Source organism: Lemur catta, chromosome 2, assembly GCF_020740605.2.
Source record: "Lemur catta isolate mLemCat1 chromosome 2, mLemCat1.pri, whole genome shotgun sequence".
In the NCBI taxonomy this organism is placed as follows: Eukaryota; Metazoa; Chordata; class Mammalia; order Primates; family Lemuridae; genus Lemur; species Lemur catta.
In genome coordinates this window covers 8,798,095-8,818,629 of record NC_059129.1, presented here as the reverse complement: position 1 = coordinate 8,818,629, position 20,535 = coordinate 8,798,095, and the positions used below count along the sequence as shown (strand labels likewise).

Below are 20,535 nucleotides of genomic sequence, written 5' to 3'. Positions count from 1 at the left end.
ACGTAAGCACTTACAGAAACCCAAATGCAGCCATTTGGAAATGTAAGAAGCATTCTCAGCGCATAGGCCGCGTCAGAAAACAGATGCTGGGCTCCAGTTTGCTGCCCCCGGTCTGGGTACTCAACGATCAGTCACCACTGACACTTACATTTAAAGATAATGTTTATAGAGCCATCAGTCCCTTTAAAAAACTTATACCACTTAGCCCTTTCCACGCTTAATCTCCTCTAGCCACAAATGACAGGCTACACTCTACATCAGAGAGGGAAGAGATTTTCTTTCTTTGTGTTCAGTTGGCCGTGTTTGGGGTGTTGCAGTGACTCACACTCTGCCTCCAATGGGTACTGCCCGTCTCTCACTTCTGAATCGCCTCCCAGTTGCCACATAGACACGGCCGAGGGTTGCTCAGCCACCTGCCCCGTGTCTGTGTCCTCCCTCTCTGACGAGGAGCCTGCCGCAGCACTCACTGCCTTTGGATCCGGCCTTGGTCCTGTGGAACCCAAGATGCTTGGGAAAGCAGTTTCACAGGAGTAGGAACAAGGACGAAAAGGTCAATGTCAAAACAATTTTCTAACAGGGTCTCGCTCAGTCCCACCCTAACAAGGAAACTTCCTGGGACCTCTTGGATAACAGGCAAACTCTACTATTTTGTAAGGCCAACTTACATGGTGTTGAGATGGATCACTGGACACCCCGAAAGGAGAGTTACTCTTCTAACAGGTGTCAGCTCCTTTGGACTCTGCAGGAAGCTGCAAGGCCCCCAGCTCAGAGAGTGCGGCTATTTATTTTCTCACGCGGGCAGAAGGGCACAGGTGGGTCAGTCACTCAGCCTGGCTGACTGTGTGGCCAGGGTCTATCCATATACCTGCCCTAGCCTCCCCAGTGTGGCCCTTTGCTTAGGCTGGACTTCTCAGATGGCTGGCACAGTTCTAGACATCACGTTAAGACTTGACCAGCCCCAGAGGCAGAAAAAGGAACTTTACGAAAAAAACATCATCTTTCCCAGACACCCCAGTGATCTTCTCCCACGTCTCTGTATCCAGACCTCGGCCCTTCCCAGCCCCCTGTGGCCACAGGAGGAGAATGGTCACAGTTGCCTCAATCCTGGTTCGGGGGATAAGCCCTTGACCTCCCAGAGCAGGACGTTTCGCAGAACAAAACCAGGAGGAAAAGGGAGGGCACAGATGTTGAGAGGCAACCAGCAGTGTCTCCACTGGCAAGGAAGAGAAATCTCATGTGCACACCTTATTTAAAACACAGTACCAAGAAGCATCGTGTCCCCAGCATGTGATAGTGCGTATGTGCAGGAGGGTTAAACACATCACCTCTGAAACTCACAACCACTCCAAGAGTGGTCTGCTACCACCTGCTTTTCAAAATTGAGGAAACGATGTTCAGGGCGGGAAAGTAGCTTATGTTTGGCATGTAAGTGACAGGATTCAAAGTCAGTGCTCATTCCACTGCCTCCGGCTTCCACCCTCTTTCTAGTAATGTCGGGCCTCCTTTTGTAAGGAACATGGCAAGTTTTTTCTAAAATCAGAAAATTCTGGAACTGCACCCCCGACCCCGCTTTACTAATATTTGCAAAGAGGGCAGATGAGCTTATGAGTTGGCACAAGTTTCATTTATTCATTCAGTATCCAACCATCCATCTGTCCATTCATTCATTCATTTATCCGAGAGTCCTTACAGAGCAGCTGCTTGACGCAGTTCATCCTGGGGATGGATACTCAGATAAACAGACCTGGCCTCTGCCCCCAGGAGCTCACAGACCAGTCGGGGAAACCAAGATGGGAACCAGAAACCACAGGACAAAAGGAGAACAACATGCAAGGAACAGGAGAAGGAGCATCAGCCCTGTCTAGCTCGGCCGGGGATGTTTCCCCACAGGGGGAAAGGAATGAGCAGGGTCTTGAAGGATGAATAAGAGTTCATCAGGCAGACGTGGGCAGGAAGGGTGCACAACATGAGCAGAGGCCAGAGCCACAGAACAGCTCGCCAGGTACTGGAGCTGGCTGTGAAGTTGCTCAGTGACCAGAGCAGGCTCTGGTAGAAACGCTGTGTTTGATGCCATGTCATAGGAGCCAGATCAGGACCCTCCTAGGGTGATGGGAACCATGAGAGCTTTTACTCAGATTAGTGGCAAATTGGGTTCTGCATTTTAGAAAGATGGCCTTGCTCAGTCTATCAAGTTGCATTTTCTCCCTTTTTAACAGAGCCCTGGCTTTGTTCTGGGCCCAGCATGACAGGCTGAGATGCCCCCTCTCCAGACCCCCATACTGCCAGGTGTGGCCATGTGACCCAGTTCAGGAATTTAGCAAGTGGGGCTTCCAGGAACACTTTTTGTTGGCCTATTCCTCTTCTTCCTCCTTGGAGCTTGGACATGGTGCCCAGCAGCCCTGAGCCATCTGCAATCTTGAGGACAAAAGTTACAAGCTGGGGATGGCAAGGCAGGAAGGTGGAAGGAGCCTGGATCCTTCAGGAGATCCTTGAGCTACTGCTCCCGCTCTGCACTGCGCCTCCTTCCTCTTCATGGGACCAACAAAGCACAGATAAACACGCACACTCCCTGTACTTGTTCAGGCCACCGTGGCACGACAGCTGAGTGTCTCCTGACACATCTGGAGGCAGAGAGGAGGACAGGAGAGCAGGCCACCAGGAAGACCGCACTGAGGATGGAGCGAGGTGGGAGCGGGTGCAGAGACCATCGGCACAGGATGCGTGGACCAGGTTGTGGGGGGGGAGGGTCTCAGGTGACTCCTGCATCCCTGGGTTGGACGGCTGCGTGATGGTCCAGGTAAACCCACAAGAGGAGCAGCAGGCATCAGGGTGAAGGGAGTGAGGAGAGTTTGCAGGGACATCAGGAAGCCGAAGAACAGAGTCTGGGCTGGGAAATGATTCGGAATCTTCAGCAGGTGGGGTGGCTGAGGTGACAACAGAGGGTGCAGTCACAGTGACCAGGAAGATAAGAAGACGAAGTCAGGTTATGGACAGAGCCCCAGGAAGGCCACCGCCTCCAGGGCTGGTAGAAGGGGAAGACCTGCCGGAGGACACTGAGCCGGAACAGGAGGCAGGGGCACACTGGAGTCCAGAGGTAAGGAAAAGTGCAAATTCAGCTAATGCGTGTTCTTTAAGGGATCATCACCTGATTAGAGTTTTTCTTGCTCTGGGTATTAAAACGGAAACCGACTTACCCAGGGCCCTCACGTCTTCATGGCCACCTCTCTCCCCTCTCTGCCTTCCTGGCTGGAGCCAAAGGCAGGCGCTTTCTTCTTAGCAAATCTCATCTTCCACACTCTGCAAAACATTTCCCTTCCATGGCTCGCACCACCTCTGTCTACCTCCCTCAAGTATTTTTGGATGGATTTCCAATTTGATCCATGAGCATTCTGTCAGTCAAAACAATCTTTTTTAATGAGCTCTTGTCCTGACAGCTGTGTTTAAGATAGGGCATGGAAATCTAGAAAATTGTCCATTCTGGAGTGGAACCTTCACGTGGGCCCCATGCTCCGTCTCCTACACAAGCCTGCCATCTTCTTTTAGAAATAAAGAGGAAATTATGAATAGTGAGAAAGATATAATTTGTGCAAATGAAAAAAAAAAAAAAGATCCTGATCAGATACTCCGAGGAGGATGAGAGGAAAGTATAATTATCGAGCGCCGCCTGAGTATGGGACACGTTAACTTCCTGCTGTGCAACCCTGGGCGTGTCTCTGATTCTCCCTCGCTCCTGGTGACACTGAGGGTGGCTGGTACTAGTCTTGGCTTCCAAATGAGGAAACTGTGGCTCAGAGACGTTAATGTCTGTGCCACAGCCGCACAGCTCAGCAGCGGCTAAACCGAGGTTCAAGCCTGTGTCCCCCGACCCCTGGCTCCCACCCCAAGCTGCCACTGCGTTTCTGTCACCCACATATCAGGATTAATAAAATAAAGCCTTTCTCTTGCCTATTCCTCAGGTTTTGAACTTGCAAGTCATCAGAAAGGGGACAACATTAAAAGTTGAGCATGGATGGGCTCCCGTGTAGAAAAGGAGTAAGGGGCAGTGAGTCTGGAGGCGGCAGGAGCGTAAATAATCCTCGCGTCTGGGGCGGGGAAGCGATGCTGTAACCACACTCCCAGGGCTGTGGACGCAGCAGGGCGGCCAGGCACCTCTGGCCCGGAGAGTAATTATCTCCCAACACCACTCTTTGCCCTGGAGCAGGAGAGCTCGTGGGCTCCAAAGGGCGGGAAGGCCCGTGCCCTTTCTAATTGTAGGTGGGATGAGGATGCTGTGGGCGGAAGTGCGAAACGTCAAGCTATGAACAGGGGCACGGGTCCCTCTCGGCTGCCTCTGGGTGTTGGTGCAATGACTGTGACCCCCAAACCTCTTCGTCCAGGCTTCCTCAGAATTCCAGCAGAACGACTTCCAGCCTGATGACGCTGAAAACGCAGGGCCTTGGTGATCTCTAGGCCACTTTTCTGCCATCAAGAATTGTGTTTCATCCATCCCCCTCCCACCTTCTCTTAGTTTCAACTGCAAGGAACCTTGAAAAGGAAGAATATATTCATTGTTGATTATCATTTAGGCGAGGCAAGAGAAGTATAATTTACATGGTGTCTTAGTTCATTTTGTGCTGTTATAATGGAATAACTCAGACTGGGCAATGTATAAAGAACAGAGATTTGTTTCTTACCGTTCTGGAGGCTGGGAGGTCCAAGGTCGAGGGACCTGCATCTGGCAAGGGTCTTCATCCTGTGTCTTCTGATGGCGGAAGGTGGAAGGGTCAGACAGTGTGCAAGGAAAAGGGTGAGAGGAGGGGACTGGGCCAAATTTACCCTTTTATCAGGAACCCCCTCCTCCCAATAATGGCATTAATCCAGCCACGTGGGCAGAGCTCTCCTGACCTAAGCACCTCTTAAAGTTCCCACCTTTCAATACTGTTTCACTGGGAATTAAGTTTCTAACACATGAGCTTTGAGAGACAACATTCAAATCATAGCACATGGCTATTTTACAGGGAAGGAAAGTTTGGGGGCAAAAAGTCCTTCAAGGCAAAGAAATCTCTTCAGGTTATAGAGGCGTTGGCCTTGGTGAAGGTCAATTCGACAACTGAGCCGTTGCTTCCTATCCAAGCAAAATATTAAAAAGGGAGTGGGGTGGGGGGAGAATCCCAAGAGGAGGCTTTGAATCCTAAGACAGGCCAGATGTTTTATGTCACATGGACCAGACATCTGAGCCATGCCTGGGGTGGCCAGATGTGTGGGTGTTTCTGTGGCACCCACGAGAGGAGGAGAGGCGTGATCCCAGGTTTCCAGCAGGGCCCAGCCCAGGAGCACCTGGTCCCATCTCAGTGACGTCCTTGAGGGCCTTCGCGTCAGAAGGAGGTAACGCCCCCTCGCCCCACCCAGGTCTACGGAGGCAGAGCTGCTTGGTGTGGGGGCTCCTTAACCCACACCTGCTTCCCCTCTGCTGATGCTGCTGCAGCCAGCGGGAACAGATGGGCTCCTCCCTCCTCCCCAGAGACCCGGACCCAGGGACTGCACAGACAAGACTCGTTCCCCCCAGGCAGTCTCTGCCCCAGGGTCCTGGAGGCTCTCTGGGAAGCTACACTACTGCATGAGCAATCCTTAGAGGGCTCAAGGCTCTGAAACCTTCTTACCTCCCGGTTCACAGAGTTTTTATCGTTCCAACATAAGAGCATCTAACAGCCTAGATTTTACATACCAGTGTAGGGACAGAAGGAAAGCTCTTTTGTTCTGCCTTCTGAAGGTTCACTGCTGAAATGAACTGACAATAAACAGATTAACAGGAGAAAAAAAGCATGCAAATTTATTAACGTGCTTAACTGTGGAGCCATACAACATAAGACTCAAAGAAGGGCCAGATGGTGGAAATCATATGCCCTCTTCAGAGGGGAGAAGGAGATGGGGGAAATGTAGACAATTTTGAGGGGTTGTAAATGATTTTTAGGGGAATCGAATGGGTCCAGGAGGAAGACATTATCTTGTAAATAATTCTCTTAGGAAACTGAGTGGGAAGGGCAAGTTATGGGAAGCTGAGAGGCAGAACTGCACTGGTAACAAAGGTGGTCTTGTCTCCCAGGTGATCTCTTGGAGCCACACTCAGAAGAATCGAAGAAAAGTCTATCTGGGCATGGCCATGACTTTGTCCCTTCTCTTCTCCAGTAGTTAATCTTTCCTGGATATTGGCGAGATTTCTAGGGAGGAGGTTTTAAGACAATTGCATTTCTTTTGGAAAGAAGTTTCCTTAGATAAGGAAATTCCATAGAGTCCCTCACTGAGCTTGGGGAGGGAAGGTCAGAGAGACCTTGAGGCTGTTTCTTTAGCTCAGCATATGAAAGCGCCGTATATTGGGGTATCATTTTCTGAGCCCCCAACACCAGAAACACAGTTTTCAGGATTTTAGAGAGTAGCTCTGAGATCGGGCTATTACCCTGGATGGAACAAGTAAAGGATATATTATTGAGTGACTAAAAGCAAGTTGCAAATCCATGTGTGGCATAGCTTATAAAAATTGTATGTATATATATATATATTTGTATATATTTCTGTCTAATATATTAGCATAGTTACTTAAATTATCTAGAGAATACACACTAAACTCGGAAAATAGGAAGAGGTATTTCAAGAGATTTTCCTCCCCCTGCTTTTTTGTTTGATGGTCTATAGTTTTACAATATTTGATTTTATTTTTAGCAAGCATATATTGCTTTTTTAAAAAAATGTTTTATTCAGAAATATGTTTAGGCTTTCAAAAAAGTTGCAAGAATAAGACTAGTAAAAAGAATACCTATATTCCCTTTACCCAGATTTATCAGCTATTCACATTTTACCTCAGTGGCTTTAATGTTTGTTTACTTTCTAGAGCTACTGCAAAGACATATATCAATAACATTTTTCTGATCTGTTTGAGGGTAAGTTGCTTACATCTTATGTGTGTGTGTTTCTTATTTTCCTTCTTTCTTACATAAAACGTAGCCTACTGTATATGCTTTTCTGCACTTTACGCAGCTGTTTTCCTGAGAAATCGCTCCCTATCAGTTCACGGAGACTTTGCTCATGCTGTTCTACAGCTGCAGTGTGTGTGCGCGCCAGCCATGCTCTGCCCGACCCCTCTCCTAAGGCACGCTTTGCTTTCCCAGGCAGCAAAAACAATGATGCTACATCATGGAAAGAAAATTTAAAGCCACTGAAAAAAGCAAGCTGCAGCTCTCCTAGAAGGTCATTGTTTTTAAAGTGGGTAGGGCTGTGGGAAAAGCCCTGTGGCTAGTGAGCCCTTGGGCTCTTTGCTTAACTCCTACTGGGCTGTTCTGACATCTCACAAACGGAACAGTGAGGTCATGAGGTCCAGCTGAAGCACCTGTCTTAGGTCGGGGGTCCTAGAAGCAAAGCCTGAGACAGGGATTGGAGTTGGCTCCTGGGAGCAGGAGAGTGAGGAGACAGGACAGGGGAGGGAACAGGGCCAGGCACAGACGGGGCTGTCCTCTGATGTCACCTGAGCTGGCGAGCCCCAGAGCACTGGCTGAGCCACGAGTCGGCCCCACCCTGAGGCAAGGGGGCTGACTCCCCCACGCCCAAGCACCATAATATATTTTAGGAATGTTGAAGAATTTAAAGTAATACACACAAAGAGGCTTGTTCAGAGTGCCTGGCTCATAGTAGGTCTCCAGTAAATGATTGCTGTTACTATTGTTATTCTCTTATCCTTTTTTTTCTTTTTCATAACAGTTTTATTGAGATATAATTCACATACCATACGATTCCCCTATCTTAAGCGTACCGTTTGGTGGTTTTTAGTATGTATTGTACATCCATTACCACAATCCATTTGAGGACATTTTTATATCCTTTAGCAACCACGGCCCCATTTCCTCCCAAACTGCCTCCCCGCAACTCCCAGCTCTAGAAATCCACTCTCTGTCTCTATGGGTTTGCCTATCCTGGACATTTCATATAAATGGTGTCATGTGTATGTTGGGGGGCTGAACCCTCCCAGCAGCCGCAGGTGGGCTCAGCATCCTATAAACAGGGCCTGGAAGGGACAGGTCTGCCATCGTAAGTCCCGTGGACGGGCTTTGTTCTCGGGAAGATGAAAGGGGTTATCCAGCATGATGAAAGAACAGGGAGGACAGCAGTTACTCAGAAATTCTGGATAAATAGAAACTTATTTTAGGTCCTCCTCGATAGTCTCCCTTCTAATCTTTGCAAGGCTCTTGTGAGGTCACCAAGGAATGAACTGTCAGTGATTAAACTCTCAAACCCTTGGTGAGAATTTAAATTGGTTAAGTTTTTCTGAAGAATAATTTGACAATCATATCAAAAGTCCAAAACATAGTAAAATGAAGACTAAATTTTTCCCCAGGAAGGAAAGCGTGCCTATTTTCACCACTCCTTTTTCACGTTGTGTAACGTGAACCATTGCAGAGAGAAGAAAAAGAAATAAGAGGCATAAAGATAAGAAGTAAAACTGTGCTTATTTGTAGATAATGTGATTTTTTTTAACATAGAAAATCCCAGGGATCTACAAAATAATTAGTAGAACTAATCAATGAATTCAGCAGGGTCTCAGGATATAAGGTTAATAGGCAAAAATCAATTCTTATATAGTCTCAGCAAACAAGTGAAATTGTAAAAATAATTTGTCATAGCACCTTGAAGCATAAAATACTATAGATTCAATAAAATCCCAATCAAAATTACAAGTTTTATTTTTTGTAGAAATCAACAAGCTGATTCTAAAATTTATATGGAAATGCGAAGCACCTATAATAGCCAAAACAGCTGAAGTAGATCTGAATTACTTTTTTAGTTGGAAGGCTCTTGCTCCTAGAATAATTGATCTGTTTTGTGTTCATTAAAGCAGTGTTCTTTTTGGGGGTAAATAACACTTGTCTCCCTTGCTTAAAATCGCATCCGTGGTTTTGTAAAGGAAACTACAAATTACTCTTTCCCTTGTAGTTTCCTTTATTTTGGAGAAACATGGAAAGTTCCAGTTTTTGAAGATTCAGGAAATCTTGGCTGGGCTTTGCCCAAATGTATTTCTTTTGGTGGTAGGGTTTTCTTCATCACTGGGCGAGGCCTTCCTCCTGGGTTTGTAAATGAAGTTTTGTGGAATCGTAGCTGCACCCACAAGCTCTCATTCTTTCTATGGCAGAGTTGAGCAGTTGAGATTCCCGTGCCCGGCAGGTGGCCAGTCTGCAGGAGCCTTTGTATTTGGCGGCGGCTGCTCCCTAGACACACCTTGACTTCCCTCCTTTGCTGGGCGTGTCTGTGTTTTACCTCCACTTGGCAGGTGTTTTGGTAAAGAGCGCTGGCTCTGGGGACAGACCCCTGGGTTCAGATCCCCGTCCTGCCATTTACAGGCTGAGTGAGGCAAACTACTGAATGTCTCTAAATCGAGGATAATAAAATGACAGATGATAACTGTGCCTCCTTCATAAGGAAATTTGGGGGATTAAATGAGTTTGAAACATGTAAAGTGCCTAGAACAATGAGTAGGCAAATAGTGAACACTCCATGAATATTATTATTATTATTGCTATCATAATATAATCCTCCTTCAGGCCCCAGGTCAGGTGTGAGCAGAGAACTAGGAGAGTCAAGGGTATATTAGGTCAAAGCCACGCCCTCCAGGAAGCCTTCTTGCAGGGCCTGCAGCACCATGACCTTTGGCACTTTGCTCCTCTAAGATGGTGGACAGAGCAGGTGCTTCTGAGTCAGCCTGGTCCAGGTACATATCCTAGCTGTGTGACCCCAGGCAAGTCACTTAACCTCTCTGTGCCTCCTTCCTTTATCTGTAAAGGGGGATAATCTCTTCCTCATGGGGGGGTCCTTATGAGGTTTAAGTGAGATGCTACATGTGTTAAGTTCACAGATGTTTAGTAAATAAAACACTGCTAAATTATGCTGTCACTCCCTGCATTTGGTTTCGAATAGCTCTTTCCATTACTACCAGGCTGTAGACCTTGAGCTCTTGATTGCTAGGGGTGGTCCCGCTGCATTCCAGCAACAACTGGCCCCAAGAGGGAGCTCAGCAGATGTTTGTTGCCTCGAATGGACTGAAGAAACAGCCCCCTGCCTTACCCAGGGAGTGTGGAGCAGATCTCTTCCTTCCCCCACGGCCCCCAGCAGTCCCGGGCCACAGGCATTTAGGCAGAATTTCATACCGGTGAAATTCTCTGAGAGTGCACATACTGGAATCCAGAGCTCCCAAATCGGCAACTCAAAAGCCCTAATTTCACAGCTCAGAACCTCTTCCCGAATGAGGCAGGTGGGGACTTCCTGTTTGCAGCCTGCGCCTTCCAGACCCACTTAACAAACGTCTGTCCTCTGCCTCGTGGCTGCCACTGGCCAGGATTTCTGACTCAAAGGCTGCGCCTGAGGTGCCTGCTGAGGACCGTCTTTACCTGCAGGAGGGATTGTTTGTACCTGCTTTCTGTGCATTCATACCCACCCTTTCTTCTTTTTTTAACTTTCCTTTTCTCTCTCTTTTTTTTAATGAGTCACATTTTTTCCCTACCACCGAGGCAGAATAAATTGAGTGTGAGTGATGATTTATATAGCACAGTTTTCACTGTTGCAGCTGGCAATGTGAAGAGTATAGCATTTTCATAAATATATCCTCACACAGGGTGGCTCACGCCTGTCATCCTAGCACTTTGGGAGGCCAAGGTGGGAGGATCACCTGAGGCCAGGAGTTCAAGACCAGCCTGGGCAACATAGCAAGACCTGGTCTCTACAAACAATTAAAAAGTTAGTGGGGCGTGGTGATGCACACCTGTAGTGCTAGCTACTCAGGAGGCTGAGGCAAGAGGTTTACTTGAGCCCAGGAGTTTGAGGTTACATTGCTACATTCCAGCCTGGGTGACAGAGTGATACCCTGGCTGGGGGAAAAAAAACAGTAAATGCTGTCCAAATAGAATTTGCCCTTTCCAGGCCTAAGTCAGTAACACCAAGACATTAAGGAAGTCAGTTCTAAATATCACAGTATTGGAATATCAGAATTGTACTGGGTTGCATATCCCGATTTCTGGATTGATTTGAAGCAAGTTTCCAATATTCGAATATTAAATTATATGGGGATTGTATCCCAGTCCTGTGATTGATTTGAAGTGCATTTGAATCCAGATAGCTTAAAAATAACTTTTATAGCATCTTCATGACTTGATACCATGGAGAAATAAATACGAAGCCGATGCCACGGAAGTCGTCCTCTGTTGATGCAGCGGCTGTCTTTGCTGGGAAATCTTCTAGCAGTAATTTAAAAGGATGTTTGTCATCTCCATACAGCGGTTCATACTTCACAAACAATCTATGTGTAATACTCAATTAAGGAACCATAGAGGCATGTCGGCCACAGATGACTGATGCACAGCCTGAATGGAAATTCTGCACAACTCCTGAAAACACCGCTAAAATCAATCCCCCGTCAGGGAAACTGTGATTTATTAATACATGCCTTACCTCCATTGGGTTGTGAATCAATGCTTCCCCATCAAAAGCTAACAGAAAGCCGGAATGGGTAAAACTTCTTACAAGTCCTCCCAGCCCGTCGGCATGAAAGGGACAGGATTGTAACTCGGACAAGAGCCAGCGTGGTGCCGGGCTGTGTCTGTATCGTGCTCCAGCAGTGACAGCTGGCCTGCCCTAGAGATAGCCTCCTGGGGGAATGACAGGCTTATTACCAACAGCCGTGCTGCCCTCCAGACTTCAGCTACCCATGAGATAGGCATCGTCATTATTCACCTTACAAATCCAGAAATGGGAACCCACAGAGGTCAGTCATGGGCCCAAGGTCCCAAAGCAGAACAGGCTCTGATGTCCCAGTACCCGAGTTCTGGCCGCCGTGTGGTCTAGCTATGTAGCTTTGCATAGTTTTATAACTTCTCTGGGCTTCTGTTTTCTCATCTATAGAGTGAGGATGATGTGAGTCCCCAGGACATGTGCATTGGGAGAATTCAGTGAGACGGAGCATGAAAAGTACTGAGTGCCCCACGTGGCACGGAGTGTCACTGTGCCAGTCTCCTTCTGGGCCTGTCCTCATTCCTCTCTGCCTCATCAGTTGCTCTTACTTGAAGCAGGAAGAGGAGAACCTGTTCAGGGTTTAAAACTCCTGGGCCTCCCAGGAGCTGAGAAATAGACTCAGAAACTCCCACAACGAAATACTCACCAGGCTTCTGGATCTGGTTCCAACCCAAGAAGTGACTCCCTCATTTTCCAACTCAACATCTTGTCCGTTGTGTTTCGGTTTTCACTGGGCCAGCCAAGAACATCCCAGAGCCTTGAACTCACCACCAGAACCCAGGAAGATGGAGTCAGTCATGTCTGCCTACTTTTGAAACAAACTCTTGCCTCCCGCCTGGCCTTCCCTTTGTAAACGTATCACACGGACGTTGCTTGATTTCTCGTTCAGGACCCCAAAATGTCAAGTTCCTCATTGGAAAATCTCTTTGACCAGAAGGCAGCAGGTCCCCTGGGAACTTGAGCAGTCACCATCACTGATCCCGTCTCTGTGAATGCCAATCAATACGGCATCAAATTTAAACGTAAATGAGTCTTTACAGCTAATCATGGCTAATGTGAGCTCCTTTCAAAAGTGCCAGACGTAATAACACAAAATATTACAGTTTGCAACTATGATGTGTTAGGCATAAAGAGCCAAAATTCATAAACATAATTTAGCATGCAAAAAAATAATAATGCTAAGTGCTTTCTGTCCAGCCATTTGGAGCTCCCCCAGGCAGGGCTGACTGCACTCGCTCCCATTGGGGCCTCGGACGGAGCAGCCTAGAAGCCTTTGAACCCACAGGAAGGCTGCAGAAGCAGCAGTCATTCCCACGGTCTGTCTGCACAATCAGAGCTGTTCAGCTCTTCCTGTGTCGCCAGGACCCACCGGTTCCAGCTGCAGCCTGTGAGCTGCACAGCTCGAGCCCTGGTGTGATGGCGCCTGTGTCCCTCAATCCATCCCACCCCTGCCCTGTTCACATTGCCCTGACGTTTTGTTCCTGATCACCAGATCAGTTCATGACCGTCGTAAGCATTAGAGTACAGTAATAAAATGGAGAGAGCGACGCCCTGCTCACACACACCCGCTTATGTATACATCAGTTGACAAACACGGGATCATACAGACTTTTTTTTTGGCAGCTTGCCATAAATACTTAATAATATCTTTGGTGCTTTTTCATGCCAGTAAATGCAAATCTGCCTCTTTTTTTCATAAACCATAAAATTCACCCTTTTTAAAGTATAAAATTCAGTGATTTTAATATATTCACAAGATTGTGCCACCATCACTGCCATCTAATTGCAGACCGTTTTTATCATTCCACAAAGAAACCCATCACCCGTTAGCAGTCACACCCCCAGCCCCTGACAGCCACTAATCTGCTTTCTTTCTCTATGGATTTACCTATTCTGAACATTTCATGTAAATAGAGTCATATGATATGTGGGTTTTTGCATCTGGCTTACTTCATTTAGCTTAATATTTTCAAGGTTATCTACATGGTAGCATGTGTCGATACTTCATTCTTTGTTATGGCTGAATACCAGTCCACTGTGTGGATAGACCAATTTTTGTTTATCCATCATCAGTTGATGGGCATTTAGGTTGTTTCCACTTTGAAGCTATTACGGAAAATGCTGCTATGAACATTCACGTACAAGCTTTTGCACAGACATATGTTTGCATTTCTCTTGGGTGTATACCTAGGAGTGAAATTGCTTGGTCATGGTCACCATATGTTTAACATTTGAGGAACTGCCAAACTGTTTTCCAAAAAAGCTGCACCATTTTACATCCCCACCAGCACTACGTGAAGGTTCTAATTTCTCCAGATCCCTGTGAATACTTGTTACTTTCCATCTTTTTGATTATAGCTTTTCTAGGGGGTATGAAGTGGTATCTTCATTGTAGTTTTTATTTGCATTTCCCTAATGATTAATGATGTGGAGTATTTTTTCATGTGTTTATTGGCTTCTTTGGAAAAATGTTTGTTCATACCCTCTGTCCACCTGTTAATTGGGTTATTTGTCTTTTTTTTTTTAATAAAGGTTCTTTATGTTTTCTGGATATTAGACCCTTTTCAGATACAAGATCTGGAAATATTTTCTCCCATTCTATGGATTATCTTTTCATTTTTTTTTTTTGATAATGTTTTTTGAAGCACAAAAGTTTTTAATTTTGATGAAGTCCAATTTATTTTTAGTTTGATTGCTTATGCTCAAACATTTTTAAGAAACATGATAATTATACATTTTTTCCTAGCACAGTATCAAGTTATTCACTATTTTCATCTTCCTCCTAAACATGACAATAACTTTTATATGCGTTAATTATCCCTTGACCTCCCCATCTTGACAGTTTTTAGTTTTAGTTCCCCTTTAGCGTTAAAAACTAGGATTGTTTTTAAAAAATAATCAGCAATTAATTCAACTTACCAAAACATCAGTGTTCGTTCAGCATTGTTTTTTGTTATGTTATCTCTTCCTCTGCTGAAACATACCTCATAATTCTTTTACTGAAGATTTGGAAGTGGTAAACTGTTAGTCTTTATATTTCCAAACATGTCTATATTTTGTCCTCAAAACTTAAGTGATGGTTTAGCTAGGTATAAAATTTGAGGTTCCTAGTTATTTACTCTCAGCATTTTGAAGGTTATTGCTCTTTGATTCTGTTTTTGCTAAGACGCCTGCTATCTAATTGCCATTCCATCATAATATTTTTACCAGTTACCTTTTTAAGGTTCTTCTCTTTCTCTTTAATGTACCATAGTGTTATTGTACTATATGTTAGTATGAATTAATTTTTATGTTTCCTGGTTGATACTTTTTGAAGACCCACGTCTTCCTTCTTTCTGGAAAATTTCTTATTATTCTTCAAATTCCTCTCACTATTATTTTCTCCTTTCTCCTGTTCCAGCTCCTCTTAAACATCTATTGATGCCTCTTCATCTGTCCTTTGGATTCTTTGAACTTGTGTGTTCATAGTGCTTGTGTCTGGGTCTCTGTTCTGTCTCCTGGTCATTTCCTCAATTCTGTCTCTTAATTCACTGATTTCCTTTTTGACTAAGTATGTAGTCTAGAATTTGTCTCATTTGTTGAGGGTTGTTTTTATTTTTAAATTTTAATGGGTATATCTTTTGTGTCCACCATTTTTAAATTTTCATTACCTACTATTCTCATTCAGTTTATGCCTGTTTTATTCCATAGCATATTTTGTATGGATATTAGTCCTTTATTAAGGACGCTTTGATATCCTAAACATTTATTTTAGATATTTGTCAGTTTTAAATAATTGATTTACTCTCCAGTGAATGTATGTTCTTGATTGAAGAGTTTGTAGACTGTCTTATTTAGCATGAAATGTCTTCATGGGCAGTAGAAATTTTAATTGCATGTTCGATTTGAGTCAGAGGAATTTTTTATTTTTGTTTTTCCCTCAAGGACTAACTTCTTCTTTTCTAGTGGTTTTGGTTACCTACACCTTCACCCCCATTCAGGACCAAGCCTTACCAATAGTAGTTTGGGGCCCCACAGTAATACTGGGGGAATGTGTTTCAGCTCCTAGACATAAGCCTGTCTCTGCTTCCTTCCTAGAACCTCAGGTTGCCATAAGCCCTCACCCAGTCGTGTGCTGGAGATAGTGCCTACCAACTCATTAGGAACAATTATGAAATTTTGAGGAATGTTGTAAGCTGGTTGTTAAATGGCCATTATTAAAAATTAAATTATATAAACTGATCATTAAATTGTATTAAATAGCAAAGGTAATAGATACTCAAAACTTACCACTTTCTAATTCTTTTGCTTCATAGTGCTATTATCTGTACTCTTGAAGTTGTTTACAGCTTTGGGGGTTTTTCTGTTTGCTTTTTGTTTTGTTTTGTTTTCTAGAGACAGGGTCTCACTCTGTCACCCGGGCTGGAGTGCAGTGGCACAATCATAGCTCACTGCAGCCTCGAACCCCTGGGCTCAGGTGATCTTCCCTCAGCATCCCAGGTAGCTAGGACTACAAGTGCATGCCATGATGTTAATTTATTAGTACATTTATTATTATTTGTAGAGATGAGGTCTTGCTGTGTTGCCCAGGCTGGTCTCAAACTCCTGGCCTCAAGTGATCCTCCCACCTTAGCCTCCCAAAGTGCTGGGATCGGGATCACAGGCATGAGCCACCTCGCCCCGTGACAGCTTTTGTATCTTTGTCATGGAAACACCATATAATGGGGCAGTACTGGGCATCTCTTTCCACGTCCAGCTCAATGACATCACATTGGCAACTCGAAATTGGCCATGATGGGAGTATTTACACCATGGAAATTAGTAAACATTACAAATCGGCTCTATTTTTAAATAACTTGTTAGACATTTCCCAGCACACCACTGCCACAGCCCCTGGCAGTGACAGCCCCAGTGTTCCTCAGTCTCCTTCCCCAAACAGAGGCCCCGCCCCCACCCCTATTTCAGACAGGAAGCCAGGCTTTGTTCTCCCCCTCTCTGAAAATGCTTTGACTCCAGGGTCTTCTAAGACCTTCACTCCTGGCAACATTTCACTCCTATTCATGACTTTGCCTTTCTGTTCTGAATTTGGTCCATAGAGCTGTTTGCTTTGTTTTTGAGCCCAACTGTGTCCTTGGGTTTTCTTTTTTCCATTTTATCTATCACAGCTGTACGTTTGCAGCAGATGAGGCACATCGAATGTCGAACACGCTCTGCAACCTCGATCAGAACTCCACAAACATCATGTTAATAGACAGATAGTTTCCATCATACAGATGTTTATATGGGCCTCAATATGTTTTCCTTTGTCTCCTTCATCTCTTGCCAAAGTCATTCATCTTATCTTCCTTCTCTTAATCCCTAGCACTTTCTCGTACTACTTATGGCAAACGTGTTAATCATTTATTGTACATATGAATCATCTTTGAAAAGATTCTAGATAGCACACGTGCTGCCTTTGTATTTATTAAACACAGAATGGTATGCATGTGATATGTTAACTATATGTAATAATGTATTTAATATATGACTGTTTATAGAATAAAACACGGCACTGCCCACCCTCTTGCTTGGGAATCCTTGGCCCCCTAATGTCTTTTTCCCTTCCCTGCAGGTGTCCGAGCCGTGTTCTCAGGCCACTACCACAGGAATGCTGGGGGCACCTACCAGAACCTGGACATGGTGGTGTCGTCTGCCATCGGGTGCCAGTTGGGCAAAGACACCCACGGGCTCCGCGTCGTGGTGGTCACCGCCGAGAAGATCGTCCACCGGTACTACAGTTTGGATGAGCTGAGTGAGAAAGGAATAGGAGACGATCTGATGGATTTGATGAAGCAAAAGTGATCGCCCTTTATGATCGGTTCACTTTTCACTTCCAAGGTTTTTTATTCCACCAGGAACAGCAGCTGCACACAACCCCTTGTTGAAATAGAAAAGCAGACCAGGCAGGTTGCTGAATTTATGTCCTTCTGTATAAATCAGAGAGCTAGGTCCTATCTTGAATTGTATTCAAAATGGAACTGCACTCTGGGAATAATTTTTTTAAATGATCCTAGACTATCTCCGCACGGGTGTTTGAATAAATTCTCCTAATGGCGTGTTTCTCAACTCTGCTTTTGAATTAGATTATTTTCTAGTAGCATATGATCAACGTCTACCTGTCAAGTTCAATTCCAACCTCATATCCAAATGTGATCTTTGATAATTCCTTGAACAAACTGTATCTGATTGTACTAAATTGTGGTGATGATTCCAAAAATGTCAGACAAAACAAAGGTCATCTCCTGTCCTTCCTAGCAAAACAGACAGCCGTCTCTCCCATTACCAGGGCCATGTAGACTTATTTTAACAAGGAACCCAGTAGCCAACATTCGCTGTTAAATTCTGAGACTCCTATTATTGCTGATGATAGAAACAGAATACAGTTGATACAAGTCAGGTCTTGAACTTGCCTTCCTGGTGCCAGGAAAAGTCACCTTTGCACATAAATGGGTCATTTACGAAAATCTCATCCAAGAGACCAAAACCAAGACCCTAAAATGCCACCTGTGCTGCCGCTTGGAAGCACATTTTGAGTTTGTTCGCGTTCACATTCTGGCGCTGTAGCAGCTCCGCAGACGGGTGGTTCTGTGGGATGGGAACCCCCCCTCCAATGACGAGACTCTCAACTGTGTCGACTTTGCCAGAAAAAGTGGAAATTTATGTAGAGTTCTCAAAAGAAAACAAAGCAGAAAATCTGGTGGCAAAAACAGTGATTTCAGCCACATCATCTAAATTGGCAATGACTTCGATTAAATGCGCCGGTGCAATATCCCTTGACAAAAGAGTGTAGGTTATTTAAAACCAGCATTGTTTTAATGTAGCCAACTTTACTGCACCTTCTCAGCGGCTCCTGATCACTGCGTGATACAATCTTTCTCGGCAGTTGTCCTGGTGGACGTGGAACCTAGGTACCCCGAATCCTGGCAGCAAAAACTGACAGTGTTATGCAACAGCATTCAGTCACCCCAAAACAACTTTAACAACTTACTGGTTACCAATGAAATGCAAAGTCCATTGCATTAAAACACTTTCTCATTAAAAAGTTTTAGTCAACGTAGCCAAGCCATGAGAGATCAAACGGATAATTGAACTTGTAAAATTCATAAGGAAGAAAAGATGAAAAGTTAATTATACGACACATTGGTGACACACCACAGCTCGTTGTTATGTGGCACAAGAAAATTAAAATTTTTCAAAACTAGAACGCTCTCCTTTCAGTGTGTTGCTGCATCCTTGTTTCGTGCTCGTTTTTCTTTGCAGCAGGTGTGGGGATAAGAGGTCGAGGAGTTCAGTAAGGGGCATAACTAATACGCCTCGCATCTGAGACTTGTGACGTGGTGATGCTTGGGTGGTAAACAAGGAGGGCTTCAAGTCCAGGATGGGGGTCCTGTGGGTGGGACATGGGAACTGCTCAATCACAGTGAACAAAGGAGCCCTTGTTGTCACGTTACACGTGCAGTTTTGGGAAGGATATGAAGATAATTAAAAGGAATGGAAATTAAGCTTACTGAATCTCCTTCCCCTAAAACCTAAGAAGTAAAAGAACTGATTCAAAATGGCCCAAGAATATGCTAAAAAAAAAAAAAAGAGAGAATCATGAAATACCATTTTTAAGGAACCAAACAGCAGTATTCCACAATTGCAAGAGGTTCAGACAGCAGTTAGGAAATGTTTTTGTAGATGAGCATGTGTTGTTCTGGTAACAGATCATCGCTAGTGCGCTCACTTACGATTTCTTTGTCTTTAAATATATAAAGAAAAAATAAGTGCCTTATACTGTGACAAATGATGAAAGACCTCATGATTATAAGTGCCGTGGTGTTGAGTGTTTACTATGTGCTTTGAGTGCTTTGGCTCAGAGAGGCGGGGTCACGTGGCCAAGGGCACCCAGCTCGTGTTGGGGGAAGGATGCAGGCAGGGTGCATCTTCAGTCCTTGCTCCTGAACTCTCCCCTCTGTCTTGGGAAGTGTTTTTCACGGGAGAGAGGTTGTACCAACTCGGCCCATGGCAACACACCACACATGACTCGCCTTTGACCGCCTTTCCCGGTGAGAACCCAGGGTCAGCTGGGCGCCTTGGTGGGGTTGCAAAGCCTGGGCAAGCCTGGTGCGACCTGTGCAAAGAGCAGATTGTTCCAGGCAGACGGTTTTTACTGGAGGAGATTTAGAAACCGAACGGAACCATAATGAGTCAGGGGACACAGCTCCGTCCGCAGCACTGAGTGCTCTCTCAGGGGACACTTCAGTCGTCTGTAGCTCCCACCCCAGGGTGTAGGAATCCAGCAGCTCTCTCAAGGCAGTGAGTGCCACCTAAGGCTTGCCTTTCCCATCATCACTTTAACTGGGGGGAGGAAAGAAACAAAAGCTTCCCCTTTAGGGGAAGGCTTTCTTAAAATGATCTCAAATTGGATTGTCAAGGCTTAGAAGAGTGAGTTTGTGGATGGGGAGGTGATCGTCTAACTGCACTTACTTTTTAAAATAAATGTGTCTCCAATCTTCAGTGCAGTTTCTCCTAAGGCTGGGGAGACTGGGGGGTATCTAATATATCTAGTAAACTTCACGGAAGTAGCAAGTAGAACATTTTATCTATCCTGTGATTTTTAGCTCTGTGAGATTGTCAGTTGCTAACAGAGTTTCAAGGCAAACATGAGTTTTAAGCCTCAATAAGACTAGGACCATTTACCTTATATACCTGTAAAAGACACAGAGGTACATGTAACTGTGGAGACTATATACACATAATCAGTTTAATATTACAGAGTATATTCTAATGTGAAATCTTCTGAGAAAAGGTAGCAAATACATATTTGGTTTTACTCGAACACTTAATACTTTAGGGACAAGTAGTGCCCAAAACATTTTTTGTGTAGTCACAAAATTAAGTAGCAACATTGAGCTGAAGGAAAAGGAAGATTTAGGAATAAATTGTCAAGGCAAGTTCTATTAAAAGCTTTCTGTAATAGGCATCAGGGATTTCCTATCCAGATAACCTTAA

At 44.9% G+C, this 20,535-nt stretch overlaps 1 protein-coding gene across 2 annotated transcripts in view; it reads left to right on the top strand.

The window, feature by feature from the left end:
* CPPED1 (calcineurin like phosphoesterase domain containing 1) overlaps positions 1 to 17,607 on the top strand; it is a 94,927-nt gene extending 77,320 nt beyond the window's left edge. For both annotated transcript variants that reach the window (XM_045542630.1, XM_045542629.1), the window contains exon 4: positions 17,114 to 17,607. In XM_045542630.1, coding sequence (XP_045398586.1) covers positions 17,114 to 17,343 — 230 coding nt within the window. In that variant the 3' untranslated portion in view covers positions 17,344 to 17,607. The remainder of the gene's footprint in view (positions 1 to 17,113) is intronic.
* The last annotated feature ends 2,928 nt before the right edge of the window (positions 17,608 to 20,535 follow it).